At 46.3% G+C, this 22,163-nt stretch overlaps 1 protein-coding gene across 1 annotated transcript; it reads right to left on the bottom strand.

The window, feature by feature from the left end:
* Window positions 1-9,262: 9,262 nt before the first annotated feature.
* On the bottom strand, window positions 9,263-21,939 carry LOC128779796 (zinc finger protein 256-like). Its single transcript, XM_053916208.2, has 3 exons — window positions 21,691-21,939; window positions 20,745-20,871; window positions 9,263-15,992 (listed from the first exon to the last, which is right to left on the bottom strand). Exons 1-3 carry the CDS (start codon window positions 21,775-21,777, stop codon window positions 14,338-14,340), a joined length of 1,869 nt encoding a protein of 622 aa, XP_053772183.1. The 5' UTR covers window positions 21,778-21,939; the 3' UTR covers window positions 9,263-14,337.
* Window positions 21,940-22,163: the final 224 nt, after the last annotated feature.

Here is a 22,163-nt window from a genome sequence, read left to right as displayed (position 1 = left end):
AGTCTTCCTCACACTCAGGAAACTGGGCAGAGAGAGTAAAGCCAAAGGCGTTTCAATATCTCTTATTTCCCACGAGAACCTGAGTGTCCCCTGATCTCTGGAAGATACAGCATCCCCAACAACTGGGCACCTGTCTGTGGCCCTGGCAGCACTTGTCCTGACATCACGGAGCTTTAAGTCCAGTAGAGGTGGCACCTGGCCCTGACAGCGGCCACTGAGACTGGGCCGTGCAGAGGAAGCTGCTCTAGGACTTCTGTTGCTGGCGTTGGTGGTTTTGGGTGCCTAGGGATGCTGGCTGGATACAGGGCAGCCCCTCAGGCAGGAATTTATAGGGATGTCAGGAGGAATGACACACGGCACAAATGTATATAAAATAAAGCTTACAATGCACATGGGAGAGAATAGGGTACCCAAGGGGAAAGGCTCAGGTTTCGTCCAGGGTGGAGTCAGGGGGAAGTGGGGTAGCCACAGCTTTCATTTTGGCCTGGACTGGAGCAGGTCTTGCTCTTTGTGGTCTGACCTTCCCTTAGGGGTGAGGGGCGGAGCCCCAGGCCTTTTTTTAAAGAGCTGGACAGGGGTAGGGCTGAAGGGGAGGCATGGGACTTGGAAGCTGTCAGTCAAACATCAGAGAGGGAGTCTTCCTCTTCATTACAGGAGGTTGGAAGGGGCTCTGTGAAGGGTGCTGGTTTCCTTGGTGTCATGTCTCTGTGGGTGAAATTCTGGCAGGTATTTCTCAATAAAGTCTTTTTAGATTTGTTAAGTCCGTTTTAATGATCCCTTTTCATTTTTCACGGTTTTTATCCTTTTTTTCACAGCAAAGTTGCCTTAAGGCCAGTTAGTTGTGGGGCAAAACTATTTGGGGCAAAAATCCTTGCAGCAAGATATCTGGGGTGAAAATACCAGGCACGGTTTTTTTGAACCTTGGGAAGAGGCAGAGGTGGGAGTGAAGCTGACCTGTCTGCCCCTAAAGCCTCAAGTGGTTGAGTTAGAGGCTCTCAGTGTCCACGCCTGCGGGGGCACACCACCGCCCTCCAACCATCACAGCCTCCCAGACCCCCTGTGCTGTCCTGATCTGTCCCAATCTCCCTCCTCTCTCCTGCCCAGAGTCTGACTCAGCTGCTCAGGGAGAGCGGCTCTGGGCTCAGGAGGATGGACTGGGTCCCGGCTCAGAAACTCCAGTTGAACTCTGGCTTTGGAACATGCTCTTCTCAGCCTGACTCCCTGCTCGACCTCGCCCTCTTCCCTGCAGAGACAGCCAGGCCGGGTGCCAAGCCTGTCTTCAGCCTCCCCAGAGGAGCTGGCAGGCTGTTTGAGCCCAGCGTTTCCAGCATCTCATTCACTGTCGATTCTGAACCAACGGGCTGTCTGCACGGACTCTGGTTACTGCCAGATGGCGTCAGTATCCCCGTGTGTTTGGGATCCCTCGTTTTAGTTCTGCTAACGTTGCTGTATGTGCACTATTGTAAAGCTTTGTCATCGGAGCAGAGGGATTTAGGGTGGGGGTATCTCCCTATGGCCCGGGCCTCCCTGCATCTCTGATGAAGCCTTTGTGGGAAAGCCCGTCCGCGAGCAGCAGAGCCACACCCGCCTTCTCTGGCTAGACTTTGCATTTCTATCGTTTTTCCGGCCTTTCCATTTAGTGTAAGTCTTTATGTTAAAAATGTGATGCTTATAAACAGCATCATTTGCTTCCATGTTTTAAAAGACACATTTGATAAAGTTTTTAGTCTGCTGACATCCATATAATTAGTCATATATTTGGGTTTATATCCACCACCTCACGTTACATTTTCTATTTAGCCAATCTGTCTGTTCCCTTCTTTCTCCTTTCTTTCCTTCTTTTGGATATCTAGCTTTCTCAATACTCCACTCTTTTTCTTCTATTTAATTTGTTAATTATTCTTATTCTCTTCACAGTGTTCCTTTCAGAGATTACACTATGTATCGGCATTTTAGCCAAGTACTAACTGTTACTTGTAACAGTTCCCAAGTATTGCTAGCCCTTTAGAGTCCACTTACCGCTTCCAACTCTCACATCATTACGGTTGTCACTGTTTGGTTGTACACACACTTTACGTTCCACAGTCCACCTACTCCGCGCCTTCCACATTCGCTGTGTCTGCTCCACAGCTGCCCTGTGATGCCGGCTTCTCTCCCGCCTGCACTTCCTGTTCCACTCTCGGGTCGCACTCCCTCTGCCTGGAGACCCTCCCTTCAGTGTCGATGCGCTGGCAGGGACCGTGCACACTGTTTTTCATTTTGGTTGTTTTAGATCGTGTTTATTTTGCCCTTTTTTGAAGTATTTTCTCAGGTAATGACCTCTTTTTATTTATTTATTTATTCATTTTTACAGAGAGGGGAAGGGAGGGAGACAGAGAGGGAGAAACACATCAATGTGTAGTTGCCTCCTGCGCACCCCCACTGGGGACCTGGACCCAGGCATGTACCCCGACCTGGAATTGAACCGGCGACCCCCTGGTTCATAGGCCAGCACTGAATCCACTGAGCCACACCAGCCAGGACAAGTCATTTCTTTTATTTCAGCACCTGAAAGGTGTCATCTCACTGTGCTCTGCCGTCCATCACTCTGTTGAGAAGTAGGCTCTCCCAGACTTACAAATATTCCCTAAACGTCTTCTTATCTCGTTTTTATTTTCAACGTTTCTCTTTGTTGTGGTCGTTGTATCCTCTGGGTGCCGCCTGATATGGCTTCAGGACAGGGATCCCGGGCACCAGGATACCTTTGGGGATGGACTCTACCAGACCTGGGTGGCCACTCGGAACATCCGTGAACAGGAGCAGAACTTTACCTGCCACGTGGGACACCAGGCTCTTGTCCTCTTAGGTGGGGAGCCAGGAGAACCCTCGGGGTCCGGGACTCTGGACGCGGTCTGTGTAGGAGCCTCATCTGAAGAAGGGCCCGCTGGGTATGGGGACAACGCGTGTCACTGTGGCCTCCGGGGCATGAAGCTCGGAGGTGGCCCCTCTGGCTGTGTCTGCTCTGGCGGTGTGTTGTGTGAGTGACCAAGTCCTAGACGAGGAAGGAACAGAGGATGGAAGAGCCCGCTGGGACGCGCATGGGCAGTGGGAGGGGCGGATCTGATTTTCCTCTGGGCCGTGATGCGGACCACGCTCGTGTTAAAAACAGGAAACAAGCCTGATAGGACATAGGCCCCTTTCTCAGGCCCTCTTTCCCGGAGCTGGCCGGACCCTCAAAGCGTGACTGACCCCGTTTTATGAGCCTTTACCCTCAGGACTAGAAAATACCTGCAAGCGCCCTGAAGGTGCAGAGGCTCGGGGACCTGGGCACTTAGGAAACAGGACAGACCAGACCCCAAAGACCACCGGACCCTGCACCCAACACAACACAGAAACAAGCTGCAGCCCAACCGCAACGTCCTGCGCTACAACCACCCCATTGCCCGACAGAAACTCTCAGCCCTGACCCCTCAGGGCCGGTGCGGGTGCTGGTGCACTTCTCCACACCCAGCCCTTTCCCTCTCTTGGGAAAGTAAAAAGAAAAAGACTTTGTTCTCTGCACTTTCTCTTCTTTGTGAATTCTTTCACAGCCCGCATCACCGACTCTCCTAACAGCCCCCAAATGGAGTCACTTCTGCTAAGCCCCATGTCACCAAAGCAATATACTTAATGATTACCTGGGCTCTCCCAGAAATAGCATCTTTTTTTTAAAAATGGTTTTTAAATTTTATTTATTTATTTTTAGAGAGGGGAACAAAGAGAGGGAGAGAAACATCAATGTGTGGTTGGCTCTCGTGCACCCCCTACTGCGGATGGAGGACCTGGCCCACCACCCAGGCCTGTGCCCCAGACTGGGAATTGAATTGGCCACCCTTTGGTTCACAGGCCGGTGCTCCATCCACTGAGTCACACCAGCCAGGGTCAGGAATCACCTGATGGGCACTAGTCAGTCATGTGCCTGACAGACCCCGGCCGTCCCCTAAGGGAAAGTAGCCTGACAATAACCAGTTCACCTCTCTTCGCTCTGTAACTCCCTTCTTCCTATTCCCTTCTACCGATAAGATCTCTTGCCTTGTAGAGGCCTTTGGAGCTCCTTTCTATCTGCTAGACTGGATGCTGCCCGATTATGTATCATTGAATGAAGCCAATAATATCTTTACTATTTTTAAAGATTTTACTTATTTATTTTTAGAGAGAGGGAAAAGGCGGGAGAAAGAGAAGGAGAGAAACATCAATTGGTGGCCTCTCACACGCCCCCTACTGGGGACCTGGCCTGCAACCCAGGCACGTGCCCTGACTGGGAATGAACCAGTGACCCTTCGGGTCGCAGGCTGGCAACTCCATCCACTGAGCCACCCCAGCCAGGGCAGCTAATAATACCTTTAAAGTTGCCTTTTGTTGTCTAACACTTCTTTCCTCCAGGAACAGGAAAGGAATAAACAAGACTTCACCCTGCTTACAACATTTATTACCAGTATTTTATAAACTGGTGATAGATAGATAGATAGATCGATCGATAGATCCCTGGCTGGTGTGGCTCAATGGGTTGAGTGCCTGCCTGTGAACCAAAGGGTTGCCGGTTCTATTCCCAGTCAGGGCACATGCCTGGGGTGCAGGCCAGGTCCCCAGTAGGGGGCACGCAAGAGGCAACCACACATTGATGTTTCTCTCCCTCTCATTCTCCCTCCCTTCCCCTCCCTCTAAAAATAAATACAATCTTTTTTTAAGAAAGAAAGTGAAAAGGCAATTCCCTCTATGAAAGCAAATATTGGCAAATCCCAAGCCTCATAAGGAAATTGTATCCAGAAAGTAAGAAGCATGCTTGCTGGTCAACAATAAAAAGCCAAACAACCAAATAAGTTGACAAAGGATTTTAAGACATTTCTCCGAAGATGATATGCAAGTAGCCACTAAGCCCATGAAAGCAGGACCAGCATGTGAAGTCATTAGGGAAATGCGAATCCAAACCACAAATCCTCTTCACACCCACTTGTACAAGTATATTCACAGCAGAATTCTCATAATAGCCTTCAATTGGAAGCTACCCAAAAGCCTTCCATCTGATGAATGGTGTTGTGTGGGTCTCTGCTCGTTCACAGCGATGCTCAGGGTGGAATGCCCGGGGCCCTGCCTGGGCCACTTTCCCTTGTGGTGACGCCCACAGGCATTTTCCTGGTCGCAGTCACGCTGTGGCTGGACCAGCCCCTGTAGTTGTTACTATGATTGCAGCATGCGTGTCAGCAGAAACCATGGGAGACCTGTAAGCACAAGATTTATTACTCACAGCCCTCACCAGTGTGGCTCTGTGGGTTGGGCGTCATCCAGCAAAGTGAAAGTTCGCCTGTTCCCTGGTCAGGGCGCATGCCTGGGTTGCAGGTTCAGCCCCAGGTCAGGGTATGTACAAGCGGATGGTAGATGTTTCTCTCCTTCTCTTTGCCCTCCCTTCTCCTCTCTCTAAAAATAAGTAAAATCTTTTTTAAAAGATGCATTTCTCACAGATCCTGGAGGGTACACAGCATGCCAGAGGGTCTCCCCCCCAAGAGTACAGGGAGGGTAAGGAGGTAAGGACAGGGGGCTCCACCTTTATTAGGGTCCAGGGGTGGGGTGTCTAGGGTTGGAGGCTTCGCTCTTTATTGGCGAATGTAAAGCCTAGGGCTCCAGAAAGGGGAACGTCATGGGGCCAGCTGCCTGCTCCTCATCTGCTTGTTTTGCCAGCAGCTCCATCAGATCAGGTGTTTGGTTTACTGGAGTTGGTTGTCCTGGGTTTAGATGACTCATGGCAGGTAATTCCTTTATATCAAAGCTTCAGTCAGGCCCTTTACCACAACAAATAGACAAAATGTGGTGTGTCCATAGAAGGGAACATTATTTTCACTAAAAAGAAGTGGAACTTGGATACACAGTACAACATGGGTGAGCCCTGAAAACCTTACATGAAATGAAAGACACAAATGACCACATAGGGTGCGATTCCATTTATAGGAAATGTCCAAATAGGCAAATGCACACAGACAGAAAGCGGATCAGTGGGCGTGAAGGGTGGGGGAAAGGGGAATTGGGGTGACTGCTAGTCGGTGCGGGCTTTCTCAGTGGGCTCATGGAAATGTTTGGGGATTAGTGGTGAATGTTGCACAACATTCTAAATACACACACACGCGCACACAATTTAAAACCCACCAATTACATCAGAAATTCTATGTTATGTGAATTTTACTTAAAATAATAAAATATAAAAACTCAGCACTGAAAGAAGAACAGCCGTTGATGTGTTGCTACACGGCTGTCGTCCGAGTAGCACGCAGCCAGGCAGCCTCCGCTCTCCGCCGGCCCTAAAGGAAACCTAAGGCTCCGGGAGCGCAGGGGCGCAGGGGCGCAGGTTCTCAAAACCCGAGCTACTGCTCCAGGCAGTTATGCATCTTAGGGTTTTTTCCCTTTAACAGTATGTTGTGAACATTTCCAAAGTCATCCGAAAGTCTTTGGAATAAATTTAAAAAACAAAAGACTTTGGATTAAAAATCTTCATATATTCAGACAGTGCAGCATTTTCTGGCATTGGAAAGTTGGAGATGAACCTATGGCTACTCACACAGAAATAGTTCTAACCTTTTTCTTATGTTAAAAAGGCAAAATAATGAAAGTTATTTATAGTGTTAAAACAGAGAAGAAAATGTTTATTTTTCAACATGCACTGATGCATTTAATATATTCCAGGCACTGTTTGAAATCCTTACAGATATTGATTCATTTTACCTGCTTTCCATCATCATTTTACAGATGAGGAAACCGAGGCACAGAGGCCATCATCACTCCCAGAACCACACAGTGAATAGCAAGACAGGGTCTCACCTGGGCCCTGCAGCTGCAGAGTTCCTGCTCCCCCAACACCTGCTGCTTCCATCGTGCCTGTGCAGAGATGCACAGAACCTTCTGGAAGGTCACACTGACACTGTCCATAGTGTGCTTTGGAGCTGAGGATGACAAGGGCTGAGGATGGGGAGGAGCTTTGCTTTTTTATTTGACCTGCATGCATAGGCTTCTGCGAAGTGACAGGTGTGGGCTTAGTGACTCGAAGTAGAGACAAAGGTCCGACTGGACAATCCCCAGGGCTCTGGGCCTCCTCCTCAGGGGAGGGACTGACTCTCAGGGCCCCCCTCAGCCAGTGGCAGTGGGCGGGGCATCTAACAAGGGGAAGGTTGAACCATTTCAGCTCAGGCCCCTCAGTCTGGGCTGCACCCACGACACCAACATTTCCGGAAGGTCTGGAATACAACATGGGGGAGGGAGGGGCCTGCCCGAATGAGACCCGTTTCGGGACACCTCACTGCAGTGACCCAGAAGCCCCTGACTTTTCTGTCCAATTTTCATATGATGATTTAAAGGTAAAATACATAAAAGTAGCTTTAATTTATTTCACTATTTAAAAAGTGTCTGGAGAAGACAGGAGTCATTTGCAACCTGTGTTCAAGGTCTGCCCACTCCCCTCCGTCCTGTCCTGTCCCCTTGGCCTGGTGTGATCCTCACATCCCTCCTGTCAGCTGGGTCTCTCTTTCGGAAGTGTCGCACATGCCCCAGCAGCTTAAGGCTATGCTGTGTTGCGTGCTGCTCCATAAAGGGAAAAATGCCTCCTAAGATGGGCCCCCAACCCTCACAGGCATGGCTCTTCCTGGAAGATAAAGACCTTGGGATTCTTTGCCTGCTTCATCTCCTACTCCACCTGAACAAAAGGAAACGCCGGAGTAGAGTATGTTGATCTTTTGGGAAGCAGTATCCTAATCAGAAATGGCCATCTGTGACAACTAGGCAGGATTCTATAAAATGACTTCCAAGACAAGTGAAGGAATGGCAGGTATTCTTCACGTGGTCTCCAACGTCAGTCAGTGTAACTGCGTGGTTTGGAGCTGCCGCTTTACATATGGTTTGGTGATGAAAGATGTTGTTACTGCCTCCAATCAGAAGGGCGGGGGGGGGGGGGGGGGGAGGAGGGGGGGAGGGGCTTGCTGCTTACCCAGAACATTTCCAAAGACAGAGTTCACTGGGAAAGAAAGGAATCTCTTATTAATGGCAAGTTTCTGCCTAAATTTTCTGGGTAACAAAAGGGGAAAGAAAAAGTCGGTGTATGACATCAGAAAGTCTCGTCACAATTGCTACGTACGTTCAAGAACGGAAAAAAACACAAGAACAAAAATCTGTTCACGGTGCCATTACTGCCAAGTCTTTGGAAATAGTGGCAAGCGTCTGCCTCAAAACCTGTTCCCTCCAAGACACTGAAAGAAAAATTAGCCTGTCACCCTCTGCCAGTTCAGTTCAAGGTTGTGCCAGGAACTGTTCCCACCCAAAGGTATCATAAATGTAGGTGGTTTAGCTGGTCTCTAGTTGCCGTTCAGATTCTGGCATCGTTCAGAATCAGCGCCCCCATGCCTCATGGGGCGCACGGGCCACTGTTGGCAGGCTTGCTGGTGTCCACTGACATGCTTACCCACTGAGGGGGAGGAAGGAACCAACGGTCTTTGTGTTTTCAAGTACATTTTATTCAAAAGTCCTCTCCCAGAATCCCATGTGCATCACAAGCCAGTGGGAATGTCCAGCCTTCCAAGGGATGAAGGCCAGTGTCAGCTATATTGGCCTTTGTCCCTTTCCTGGCCGCCTTGTAGTAAGGGGGCAAAGCGTCCAGTCACACAGGAACAATTCAAACCCCTCCCCCATTTCCTGGCCAGTGTGCCTGCCATTACAATATGAAATAGGAAAGTACTCGTTGAAGAAAAAAATGAAAATAATTTGTTCTGAAGGTGGTAATTTTGGAATGAGCGAAGAAGAAACAAAGTAAAAGTCCCGTGTAAGTCGCAGATGGTTTACAATAAGATCTTGAAATTATATAGAGAAGTTTAAAAATGAATTAAAATGAATCTAAATTTCAAAAGTAAGCTAACACAAAATATGTTTGGTTCTATTTCAGTATGTTAAAGGGGAAAAATGTTTCTTATACATTCCTAGAAACATAAGATTGTTTTATTAAAACATTTGTGTAACATTGTGTTAATCAGATACTTGAATGAATTTTAAGGTGAAGTATGTTTGACAAGCTTTCCAGACTTTAAATTTTAAGGCTTTTTCTTGACCTAGAAATGTCTTTGAGATATTTCAATGGGCCCCTGAAATATCTCAAGGATTTTCCTTTCTTTCTACAAAAGAGAAATCTTGGAGGAATTAGGCCTATTTCATTCACTTAAAGTACATGAGAAGCTTTGCTAATTAAAGAGACAGTAACTAGGTTCTACTTGTACACACAAATTTTTATTAGTAAAGTGAATATTCTAGAGGGTATGTAAAACTCTCCAAGAACCTACACAGTGCAGACACACGTTCATCTACATTAGGAAGGTGACTGGGATGCGGTGTCGTGTGCAAAGGAGGGGGAACCGTGAGAATCGCATTGGGATCAGACCTGTGAGCAGGTCATTCATTTTTTGTCATCTAAAGACAGTCGCCATTTTGTTCTGATCCGTTTACAAATAAGTCTCACTGTTTACAAATCCACGGAAGAGCCCTGACCTATTCCAAATTCCAAATTTCTAAAAATAAAATTTCAGATCATACCGTTGAACAGGACAAGTTTATAAAACTCTAAGCAATGACTGAACGGGCCCTGCATCTGCTGCCAGTCCTGGCACAGGGAGCCTCAGTCATCAGCTGCACCCCCCAGGCAAAACAGACACGAAATGGGCAGCGCCAAAGCATCCCCTGAGATTCCCCCACCCTAGGGTGTCTCCTTGACAATTGGTCCAACCTAAGGGCGAGGATCAGGAGAAAAAATGCCTCATTTTCCTTTGCAATGTCACTGGCCTCAATATAAACTCAAGGACAAAAAGTCAGGCCTGTAATTGGATTTCTGATTTGTAACACTAATCTCCAACTAGATTTGTTTTGCAAAAAGGAAGGCAATGGAAGAAATACCTTATACTCAGATGTCCATGGCCCTTCACAAGACAGGGATTAAGGAAGTCTTGTAGAATGTGTGTTGCCACAAAGAGAGATGACTGAGAGAACACCTTGCTCGCAGCCCTGGTATGAGACCGGCCTATGTCTCTAGAGGATCAAACAAAACCCATGGCGAGTGCAGACAGCCTGCTACCCGGGTCACTCCCCTGCTGCTCCCCAAACAGCAGCAGCAACTGTTTAATTTCTGCTCCTCTGAAGCAGATCTGTCCATGCCTGCCCCTGTTTACAGACCTGCCACTCCAGGAGCAGAAATCATTATCACCCAAACCCTAACATGTCACCTCTGAGGGAAGCAGCAAATGGGGTGCTGGGTAAAGAATTACTCAGGTATATGTTCCTTTTTCAATGTAGTAAGAAGCTAGGAAAATTCCAGAGCCAGTAGAATAGGAAAACTGAGACAAGAAAATGAAACAGTCAAACTGTCTGAGCAACTTACAGCCAGCGGGTGAACCAGAAGACCCCATCTCCCCTTAACCAAGGACACGTGAGCACAAATGGTTCACATCTCTGCTCCCTGACCAGACGATACATGCCTTGAATCACGCTGGTCATGAAAATAGAGAACAGAGATCCAATTAACGCCATTTGTACCAGCTAACCCAAGAAGGATGAAGTCAGGGGGACAAATAACCAAAACCCCCATTAAAGCCAGCCACACTCAAGATAAAAGTAAAACACTAGAGCACAGCAAAAAAATATTCCCAAACTTCCCTCTAAGACTGTCACAGACCAAATAGAAATAAAAAGCTCTCAGGACAGAGAAAGGTGCGGGGCAGGCTGGCTCTGGAGCACATCCTTGCCCCTTCCCTGCCATGAACTTTGTACTTCCTCCTAAACTCTACGTGTCCACGTGAGACTTGCAGCTAGTGGAATGTTGACCCTGACTTACCCTCTGAACCCAACTGCAAGGCTTCCTTTTCTTTGACTTCCTTGCGAGCTAAAAGCAGCCCTGCCATGGCTCTCTCCTTTCTTACAACTTTTCTAAAGAGCCAAAGCAGAGCACAGCCTAGTCTCTCACCTGTTACTTCCTCTACCCTAAGTCCTTCCTTGGTTGCACTGTCCTCAGCCTTCATAAACATACTCTGAAAGTCACCCGGACTCATGTTGTGAAATCTTTCCTGCACAAAGTCAAAGCCCCACACACTACAGGCTGCCTGAGGAGGACCCGCTCTATGTGGGTTCCCTCCTGTAACAAGGTGACTGTGGGTACCATTTGAGAATCAGGGATTCAAATGCAAGGTGCCTCACCCGGGCCATGGGAAGTCTGATCACTGCCCACCTGTTTCACTGTGCACTGAGTGGACAGATTCCAAAACACCCTGTCCATCCTGATGCCATCAGGTCTCCTTCAGAAACCTGTTCCATCCAAAGAGCCCCCACGATAGGAGACCAGAAAGATGGGATTACATCACACTGCAAAACAAGGGCTGATTGCTTTATCAAATGACTGGACTCTTTACACTGATAAAGAATGTTAATACTGGAGGCTAAAATGAAAAGTGTCCAGTGCATTGTAAAAGTATAGAATAAGAATATTAAAACATGATTCCAATTAATTTAACTTATTTAATAGAGCAAAAAAGGCCAGAAATAAGTGAAATTCCATCATGCATCTTTGTGGTCTCTCTGTGCTTTTGTTATAAAAAAACTGCCAATACTCCTTTCAGATTCCCATAAGGATATCAGCTGATTTCTCAAAACAAACCTTGTAGACAAGGAGGAGCTGGAAAGAAGCATTCAAAGTCATGAAAGGCAAGCACCTATTTCCAAGACTACTCCATCCAGCAAAGCTATCATGTAGAATGGAAAGGCAGACAAAATGCTTCTCAGATAAGGTCAAGTTAAAGGAGTTCATCATCACCAGGCCCTTGTTATATGAAATATTAAAGTGACTTATCTAAGCAAAAGATCAAGACTAGGAACAACAGAATGACAACAGACTCACAACGATCACTACATGATCCTAAAAACAAAAACAAACTAAGCAAAGTAGAACAGGAACAGAATCACAGAAATGGAGATCACATGGAGGGTTATCAGCAGAGAGAAGGAAGTAGAATGGGGGGTAGGTACAGGGAACAAGAAGGATAAATGCTAGGTACAAAAGACAAGACAGAGGGAGGCTAAGAATAGTGTAGGAAATGGAGAAGCCAAAGACCTTATATGTACAACCCATGGCCATGAACTAAGGGGAAGGGTGAATTCTGGGGATACAGGGCAGAGGGGGATAAAGGGGAGAAAAAAACAGGACAACTGTAATAGCATAATCAATAAAATATACTTAAAAAAAGAATTATTTCTCAGCAAAAACAGATGAGTCACTAATATATCATTAAATCTCCAAACATATATGCAATGTATATGAAAGCACAAGAAATAATGTTATTTGCATCACCTAAATTTAAGATATTGCAAAGTTATCTGTTAGAATGGAACGTAAATCATTGTTTACTTCCAGAGCAGGGAGGGGCGGAGAGATTAAAATGGCCACGAGGTAAATTCCCGGTGACGGTAGTGGTCAGTACTATGACAATGGTGATGGTTTCAGTGTCATGTGTAAGTGAAGACTGATCAATTACTATACTTGAAATATGATGTTTACTAATTTTAACATTTTAAAAGTGGATCAAGATTTTTAAAATGTGTACATGCAACTCATTCTGAAAATAGGTTTAGCAACTCTATGTTCCATCCACGTTCTCATGTGCTCTGGGTGATGCTTTGCCTCCGTAACAGTAAATAAAGAAAAAAATTTAAAAACTCACTGAAGGCAGCAGCACTGCTGCGTCAAAGTACCTGCATTCCTGAATACAGATTCACTTTTTCTTCGTTTTTCTTTCTACCAGGGCACCAGGGGCTCTGACACGAACATCTCAGAGGTGCCAGAAATCCACAAACTTTTTAAATTTTTAAACATTTTAGAATGAGAAATGCGGTAGAGAGGGACAGAGAGAAAAGAGGCGGACAGAGACAGTGAGGGAGGGAGGGGGAGAAAAAGACATCTGGATTTGTAGTCCCCCTTACACGTGCATTCATTTGTTGCTTCTTGTACGGGTCTGGACCAAGAATTGAAATCAGAACCTTGGCTTATCAAGACAATACTCTAACCAACTGAGCTACCTGGCCAGGGCCACAAACCCTTTTGATTACATTCAACGACAATGACTGAATCAACAGAGATAAATATTCCTGCAGATCCTGCAAAGTCTGTACACACCAATCCTGCGGTCTTTTCCCCAGAAATGTGTCTGGACGCACGCTGAGAAAATGCACATTCCGTCTAGTTGCCTCAGTCTCCTCCAGCACCTGTCACAGCAGCGTTTCTCTTGCAATCAGTTTCCCTCCCCTCTAGGGTGCTACCACTTGACCATCCCCCAGGGAATTGCAGACATTATGGCACATGGCCCTTTGCAAGGCCTGGGCCAGAGATTCCCTGCAAAAATACTGCCATCCTTTACAAGAAAAAAATTCATGCTGCTCCCAGACATACTGAGGTTGTCATAGCGACCCCTTCCTTGCAGTGATCTCCATGTCTGCTGACACTCACAGCATTGAAGCTTCTCATAACAACTGCAAAGCCCACGGTCCTGCCTGGGGGACACGAGCAGGAATGCAAGTCTGGCAAACAACACTGAGTTGATTTCTGCACCAAACTGTCCCCACGAAGGCAGAGAAAGTTGACACACACATAAAAGTTCTTCATGTCTTTGTGCCTGTGGGGTCCCAAACTGCTTATTAACTCCTCCCACATAGTAGGTAGAGCACCCAAGATAAAAAAGACTAGGGAAAAAGTCCTCCATTATTTTACCAACCCAAGGAAGATCAGCTTGGCAATTCTAGCATTGGTGATTTGGACACTTAAAAATGATCACTAGTTATGTAAAGAAAGCATGTCCTTCAAAAATGCAGTCCTCCTACAAGCTGACATCTGAATTCAGATGATGTTTTCTGGGACAAAACTGAGTCACGTCACTGAGCCAATAGTGAGAGCACAAGGATAAAAGACCTAAACAGCTAGGCTACTCCTAATTTTCTCCAACAAATCACAGAAGTTACCTTTTCTGAGCAGATCAAGCAAGATGACTCATGGAATCTCCTGAAACCTTACAGCTGGTACAGGGGAAATAGCTTCAACAGAAATGTGCAGCGACATTGATGTTGAAAAACACCTGGGTAAATTAAGTAGGAAAGGACACACGTGCTCACATATGAAAAGTAATCATGGGAACCTCCTTACTATTGATGCTTGGCTGTATGAGATTTGATTCAGACCAGGCTTCACAGAATTCCCTGTTATGGTTAACACGAAAGAAAAATCCTGTATATGTCCTATCATCTAAGACCTTCTGCATGTTCACTGTACTAGTAAGGCCTTTCTCTTCTGTGAAATCTCTCATGAGCGCGCAGGCTAATTTTACTGCGATAAGATTTGCCACATTCACTGCACTCATAAGGCTTTTCTCCTGTGTGATAATACTGATGATAATGTAGGCTAGCACGACTGAGGTAAGATTTCCCACATTTACTGCATTCATAAGGCCTTTCTCCTGTGTGAAGTCTCTGATGACAACGCAGGCCACTACTACTGCGGTAAGATTTGCCACATTCACGGCACTCATAGGGCCTTTCTCCAGTGTGAAGTCTCTGATGACAATCAAGGGCATTCTTTCGGAAGAAAGATTTCCCACATTCACTGCATTCATAAGGCCTTTCTCCAGTGTGAAGTCTCTGATGACAATTAAGGGCATTCTTTCGGAAGAAAGATTTCCCACATTTGCTGCACTCATAAGGCCTCTCTCCAGTGTGAAGTTTCTGATGAGAAAGAAGGTGATCGTTTCTGGTAAAAGATTTCCCACATTCACTGCACGCATAAGGCCTTTCCCCGGTGTGAACTCTCTGATGATAATGGAAGCGAGTGCTATTGGTGAAACATTTCCCACATTCACTGCATTCGTAAGATCCTTCTCCAGTGTGAATTTTCTCATGAAAATAAAGGCTACTTCTTGCTTTAAAAGATTTCCCACACTCACTGCACTGAAAGGGCCTTTCTCCAGTGTGAACTGTCTGATGACAACGAAGTTGATCCGATTTTTTAAAAGATTTCCCACACTCAGTGCACTGATGTGGCTTTTCTCCACTGGAAAATCTCTGATGATAACGGAGACGAGTCCTACTGGTGAAAGATTTCCCACATTCACTACATTCATAAGACCTTTCTCCAGTGTGAATTTTCTCATGTAAATACACGCTACTTCTTGTTCTAAAAGACTTCCCACATACGCGGCATTGATAGGGCCTCTCTCCAGTGTGAACTGTCTGATGACAACGAAGTTGAGACAGTTTTTTAAAAGATTTCCCACATTCACTGCACTGATGTGGCCTTTCTCCACTGGGAACTCTCTGACAATAATAACAGCTAGAAACTCTGGAGAAATGGTTTCCACCACCACGGCACACAAAACACTGTCTTCCAGTATGCACACCCAGCTTTTGAACATATGTGTGGTTGCAGCCAATGGCATTTTTACATTCACTCAGGGTGAAATAAATTTCTCTGCTTTGAATAGTCTCTCCAGATTGTGAGATCTCATTTGGCCTGTCCCTGGTGTGAGTAGCCTCTCGTTGGAGATGTTCTGACCTGGTAAGGATGTCTGGTCCAACCTCCCCGCAGGTAAAAAGCTCCTGGGATGCACTGACATTGCAGCCCTCAGCAAGTAGGATCCTGTCCACACCTCTTCTGAAAGGCTTCTCTCTCACGTGGTGCTCTTGCTGCTGATGACACTTCGTACTGAAGTAAAATCGTTTTGCACATGCCCCACACCGCAACAGTGTCTGGCTGTGTTGTGTTTCCTGCTCCTCAGTCAAGTGGAAAATGAATCTCAGCACTGGCCCACACCTCTCACACGGGTGGCTCTTCCGGGAACACAAAGCCACCTTGGAATTCTTTGCCTGTACCACTCTTACAGAAATGTTTTGTTCAATCAGTTCTTCCGCGTTCTCTGTTCCACAGCAGCAACCTGAATGAAAGGAAAACACTGGTGAAGTATATGTTGGCCTTAGGAAGAAGGAATATCCTCATCATAAATGGCCAGCTCTCACAGCTAGGCATGATGCTATGAAGTCATTTTCAAGAGATGTGAGGTACACACTGAAGAAGTGGCTGTTATACATTACTTGGCCAAAAAGTACGGCAGTGTTGGTGACCTCACCAAGGAAGAGACATGAGCGTAGGATGAAACGCAAAGTAGATAGCCAGGGACTACTGCTATTCTTCCACAAATGGCTTCCTATAGGATCTTTCCCGCTGGTGAGGTGAGGCTGTGCAGAATAATTTGAATGAGCTCAACCTCACCAAGATCAATTGTACTAGATCCTGTGATGTTCAAGGTCAATGTAATGATATGTGTGCAATCCAGGGTCTGTAAGCATGGACCAAAGTTAGAGTGAAGTAAAAAATAAAACAAAGCCTGTAATAGAAAGAGTTGAGGCCCTGGCCGGTGTGGCTCAATGTATTGAGTGACAGCTTGCAAACAGAAAGGTTGCAGGTTTGATTCCTAGTCAGGGCACATGCCTGCATTGTGGGTAGGCCCCCAGTTAGGGGCGCACGAGAGGCAACCGATGGATGTACCTGTCACACGTAACATGTTTCTTTCCCTCTCTTTCTCCCTCCTTTCCCCTCTCTCTAAAAATAAACACAATCTTTAAGAAAAAAGAAATGGTTGAGGAGTGAAGTTTAGATAGGTGAAGATTTCCTGTGGGCTGGAAATCTGAATAGAAATGATAACTCAGAACTGAATAGTTGACACTTTGTCAACAATAAACAAGCATGAGTAGAATGGGGTGAGGAAGTGGCAATGGTAACACAATACTAATCAAAAAAATGGGTTCCCAGTTATGACTTTAACAAAGCCCATGCACCAACCACTCTCCAACACCGCTTCACCAAAATTCAATACCTTCTGTATCCACCCTGTCATGGACAGAATTACGTTTCTCCTGGAATGCAAAATTGAAATATCCCCTTAAATCCCAGTGGAGTCATTACATGCAATATAGAAGACATAACTTCAGAGAGAAAAACTGAAGAGATGGATGGGCAACATTGTGGTAGAACAACAAAGCACAAGAGACCACAGAGAAAAGGTTTACGCGAGTGACTTCAGCAGGATGGACGAATAAGAAATGGGAGAATTCTCCCTTCTTCCACAACAAGTAGATGGCTATCCACAACCAAAATCACCCTGGAAGAGGGGAGTATAAATTTAATTAAGACAAACAGAAAATTAGTCTTGACCAGATTTCTCAGTTGCTTAGAGCAGTGGTTTCGAACCCCAGCCATGGAACCTCAGACTGTTACACACTGGACTGCAAGTGAAGCTCCCCCGAAGGAGAGGGGTCCTCCTGTCTCCTCCTGGACCATTCCACAGTGGGTGAGCAAGAAGCTCACTTGAGCTGCACCTCCCAGTTCTCCTCCCCTCAACCTCCTACACTCCCAATGCACCCACCACACCTTCCAGTAAAAAGGTTCCCGGTGCCAAAAAGGTTGGAGACTGCTGGGTTGCTGCATCAACCTGCTAACCTAGATTGTGGGTTCGATTCCTGGTCAAAGCACATACAAGCAGCCAACAAGGAATACACATATAATTGGAACAACAAAGTGCTGATTTTCTCTCTTTTTCCCTTTCCCTGTCTCTCTAAAATCAATAAACAAGCACACATACAAACAAATAAAGACAAGCAGCAAAGCAACTAGCAAAAAACATAGAAGAGCACAGAAAAGAACACAGGGAGGATGGGTCACCAAACAAGTTTGAAGATAGCAAGGGTCAAAAACAAGGGTCACAGTTACCTCTGTCTACTACTGTGATTGCACCAGGTTGGCCTTAGTGGACTGTTCTGTGAAAGACACTGGAAATTTTTGTTTTGAAGAACCAGAGAAGCCTCTGCAACATCTGTGAACTCCCCATGTTTACAAATCAGAGGACCCTACAAAGTTTCTCAGCATGAAACCCAAAACACATCCCTTTGTCCACAACCTAGTCCAGGAAGAACCAAAAAATCAACACCACTAAAGACTTCAAAACCTTCGACTGTCCTTGAAAAGAAATGTTGCCAAAGCAACTGCTGACCTGCACATTTTTTTGATACTCTGACCTCAGTTCATGTAGCACCAAGGAGACTAGGTTGGTGGCACTTGTCTAACACTGAGACACAACACTGCCTCAACCAACCCCGAAATCCACATGTAGATGAATCTATCTCTCTAGCCAGAATTGGTCCATAAAATTGAGGAATTACTGCTTCATCAAATGCACAGACATTAATAGAGGATTAAAGGAAATGCTAAAAACAAGGACATGACCAAGAGAACATAATAATTTCACAATAATTGGTAAGAAACAAATGGATTTCAATGTACAGCTTGATAAGGAATCTAAAATACTTACTTTCAAAAATATCCATGAGCCACCAGAGGATGCAAGGGAACCAACTTAATAAAGAAACTGGCATGAGAACAATAGGAGAATATCAGGTAGACAGAAAAATTTAAATAATAAAACAGCACTGATGAGTGTGGCTCAGTGGATTGAGGGCCAGCCTGTGGACCAAACATTTGTCAGTTCGATTCCTAGTCAGGGCACATGCCTGGGTTGAAGGTCAGGTCCCCAATGGGGGCCATGTGAGAGGCAACCACACATTGATGTTTCTGTGCCTTTCGTCCTCCCTTCCCCTCTCTCTGAAAACAAATAAATAAAATCTTTAATTGAAAAAAGTTAAAAAGAAATGAAGAGTCATAACCAACAGGTGGGTCTCAGTCAGTTGGAGCATTATCCCGAACATCCAAAAAATTGTGGGTTTCATTCCAGGTCAGAATACACAAGTAGGTTGCTGGCTGGGTTCCAGTTTGGGGCGTATATAGGACGCAACCAAGTGATTTTTCTCTCACATCCATGATTGTCTCCCCCCACACCCTAAAATCAATATAACTATCCTCAGGTCAGAATTAAAAAGTAAACAAAGGAATGAAGAAGGCAGACCACTTTACAATAGCATCAAAATCAAAATATGTACGAATAAATTCAACCAATAGGGAGAAATGGATGCACATGAACACTATGAAACAGTCATAAAAGAAAAGGAAGAAAAGTCCCATGAGTGCAAAGACAGTCAGTGTTCTTGGATTTTAAATTTAATATCTTAACATGTCTGTACGACCCAAATCGATCTACAGATAAAATGCAATGTTGGTGAGAATTCCAATTGCATTTTACACAGAAATAACAAAAGAATCTTGAAATGTATATGACCATCAAAAGACCTCAAACAGCAAAAACAAATTGCAGTGGCATCACACTTCCTGGCTTCAATCTACAACAAAGCCACAGCCACCAAACCGTGTGTCATTAAAATGAACACAGACCAATTGAACACAGTAGGAAACACAGAACTAAACACAGCCAGTGCTGTTCAACTAATCTTTGACCAAAAAACACAGGACATATGAGAAAGGAAAAGCAGTGTGCTTAGTAAAAAGTGTTGGGGAAAATAGACATTCACATATAAAACAACAAAACTGGATACCACTGTTGAAAATGAGCTCAAACTTCATGAAAAATTCAATGTTAGTCCTCAAACTTAAAACTCCTTCAGACAACCTAGAGAAGTTTTAGACATTTGCTTTTTAAAAAATCTATTTAATTATATTTTAAAAGATTTGTACTTACTTTCCTTCTTAAAAGAAGGGAAGAGAGAGAGAAAAACCAATGTGAGAAAGAAAAATCAATCTGTGGCCTCCCACACGCAAACAGCTGGGATCCCGGACTGCAACCCAGCATGTCCCCTGACCTCGAATCCAACAGGCAGCCTTCCAGTTTGCAGGACTCAGCCACAGCAGTCAGGGCTGAAGATTTGTTTTTGAAATAGTCTTCTGAATGTGACACCCACTACCACCCAAAAAAGCAAAGATAAAGAGACCGGACTAAGACAAGTGAAATAGCTTCTTCACAGAATAGCACTTAACATAATGAAATGAAAAGGCAGCCCTGACCAGTGTGGCTCAGGGGGTTGGGCATCGTCCTCAAAGCTAAAGGTGGCCTGTTGGATTCCCTGCCAGGGCACACAACTGGATTGAGGGTTCAGTCCCCGATGGGGGCAGGAGAGAGAGGGGAGGGGCAATGTTTCTCTCTCACATCACTGTTTTTCTCCCTCCCTTCTCCTCTATCTAAAAATAAAAATATAATATAAAAATAATAATCAAATCTCATGATGAGAGAAGATACTTGCAAACCATATAAAACTATGGCCTGGATATATTGTGGGCTCAAGTCAGAAAAAGTCCCACAAACCTATGAAGGCTATTAACACAGTAACACCTTACTATTAAAAAAGAAAAAAACAAACAAACAAGGAAAACCCTCTACATAACTTAATTGTAGAGACACTTTTCCAAAATATGTATATATAAATGACCAACAGGAAGAGAAAAAATACTTTTTGTCACGAATCAAGGTGGTATTTATTAGTGTCCGTGTGACATTACAAACCACAAATCCCCCCCTGTGCCTTCAGTACAACAGGTACAGGTTTTGCAGCGGGAGATAAAAGTGCTGCAAAGAAACCAGCCCTACCACGGAAAGCCACTGCTCAGGAAGCTGGGAAATCCAGCAGAGCTTACAGTCCACGTGTGAGGAGAGAGCCCCCCCCACAGAACAGGGGGCATGAGGAAATGCAAAGCCTGCTCCACACCACGGGCAGAGTGAAGGCATTACCCAGTGAAGATACAAGTTCAAAGTTCTGCAGCATCACATCCAGGTACAGGCGTCTCTGAGCTTCATCAAGGAGACGCCATTCTTCCCTGGAGAAGTACAGGGCAATGTCCGCAAAGGCCACACCGACCTGTCACAATGGAGACAAATGAATGAAGAGCTGTCTATCTGAGAACTGCGATATTACTTCTTACAAATCTTTCCCTCCCTGTATTTCCTCCAGGGATCCCCAGTTAAGTGTGGACATCCGGCCCTAAGGCCAGCGCTGGCTGCTCTCTCTTCACAGTCCCACTAATTACTGTTAGCTCGGTCAGTGACAGGAATGTGGGGAATCACGAACAAAGGTCATGGAAGCCCTGGGCCATGACTACAGGTTCCCATCCTTCCTGCCAGTCTCCCAGATCAGGCCTCCGAGGCACAGCCAAACATGAGCTTATGATTCCCCCCCATATCCTGCCACCACGGCCCAGGATCTCCAGCTCACACTCCCTCTAGCTGTGCACACCCTTGTGGAATGTCTGCCTCCTTCACATCACAGACCCCAGGTCCACTCCCTCAGTTCTGCCACCTTCCGGCTGCACACAACACGGGCATCTCTCTGGACCCACCCATGAACCAGGCACACGGCAGCCAAGGAGTGCTTGTTATGTTCCAGCAGGATCCAGCACAACCCCGAATGATTGGCGCTTAAGTCCACCCTGCGTCCCCTTTGCTCTTTGCTTCAACAGGCACCACCCGGATCCGCGTGGGAGTTTCAGATACGAATTAGCCCTGTCCACGCTGCACTGTACCGGCTGCGCCCGCAGAAACCGGAGCATTCCTGTCTCCAGTGAGCCTTCATCTCGGACCCACCCGCGAAGCTGGGCTGCAGGGCGTCGGCACAGGAATGCGGGGTTCGGGGTGGTGAGGCGCTTGAGGTGGGCGGAGGTGTGAGGGGACGCGCACTCACCTCAGCCGGGCGCCTCCGGGACGCCGCCAACGCACTCCGAGCTCCAGGCCGGGCGGTAGCAGCCGGAGAGGAGGCCGCCCCCGCCATGGTGACCCCAGTCTCGGCCCTGGCGCGGGCCACCCGGGCTCTCTCCTCTCGGGAGAGCTTTGTGGACCGCGATTCTGGCGCCTTCCGCGCTCCGGCGTCTCCACGAACACCCAGCGACCTGGACCTTCAGAGCGCGTAACTAAGCGGATCCTGGCTGAAGCAAATTACCCGCCACGAGGAGGACGCCGGAAGTCCCGCCTCTGCAAGTGTGTCCTAACGGAAATGAGTCCTATGACCCCGCCCCCCTAACTGGGTAGGCGGGGGCGTATTTCGTGCACTGGATCCTGAGACACCAAAGCGGTGACCAGGGGTTGTCGCACGTCACTGCAGTAGAAATGACCAATACCCATCGCTAAAGGGCCTGGGAAATGTCGGGTTCCCATGAA

Source organism: Desmodus rotundus, chromosome 12, assembly GCF_022682495.2.
Source record: "Desmodus rotundus isolate HL8 chromosome 12, HLdesRot8A.1, whole genome shotgun sequence".
Classification (NCBI taxonomy): Eukaryota; Metazoa; Chordata; class Mammalia; order Chiroptera; family Phyllostomidae; genus Desmodus; species Desmodus rotundus.
The sequence above is the reverse complement of the archived record's forward strand: the minus strand, read 5'-3'. Positions and strand labels throughout refer to the sequence as shown.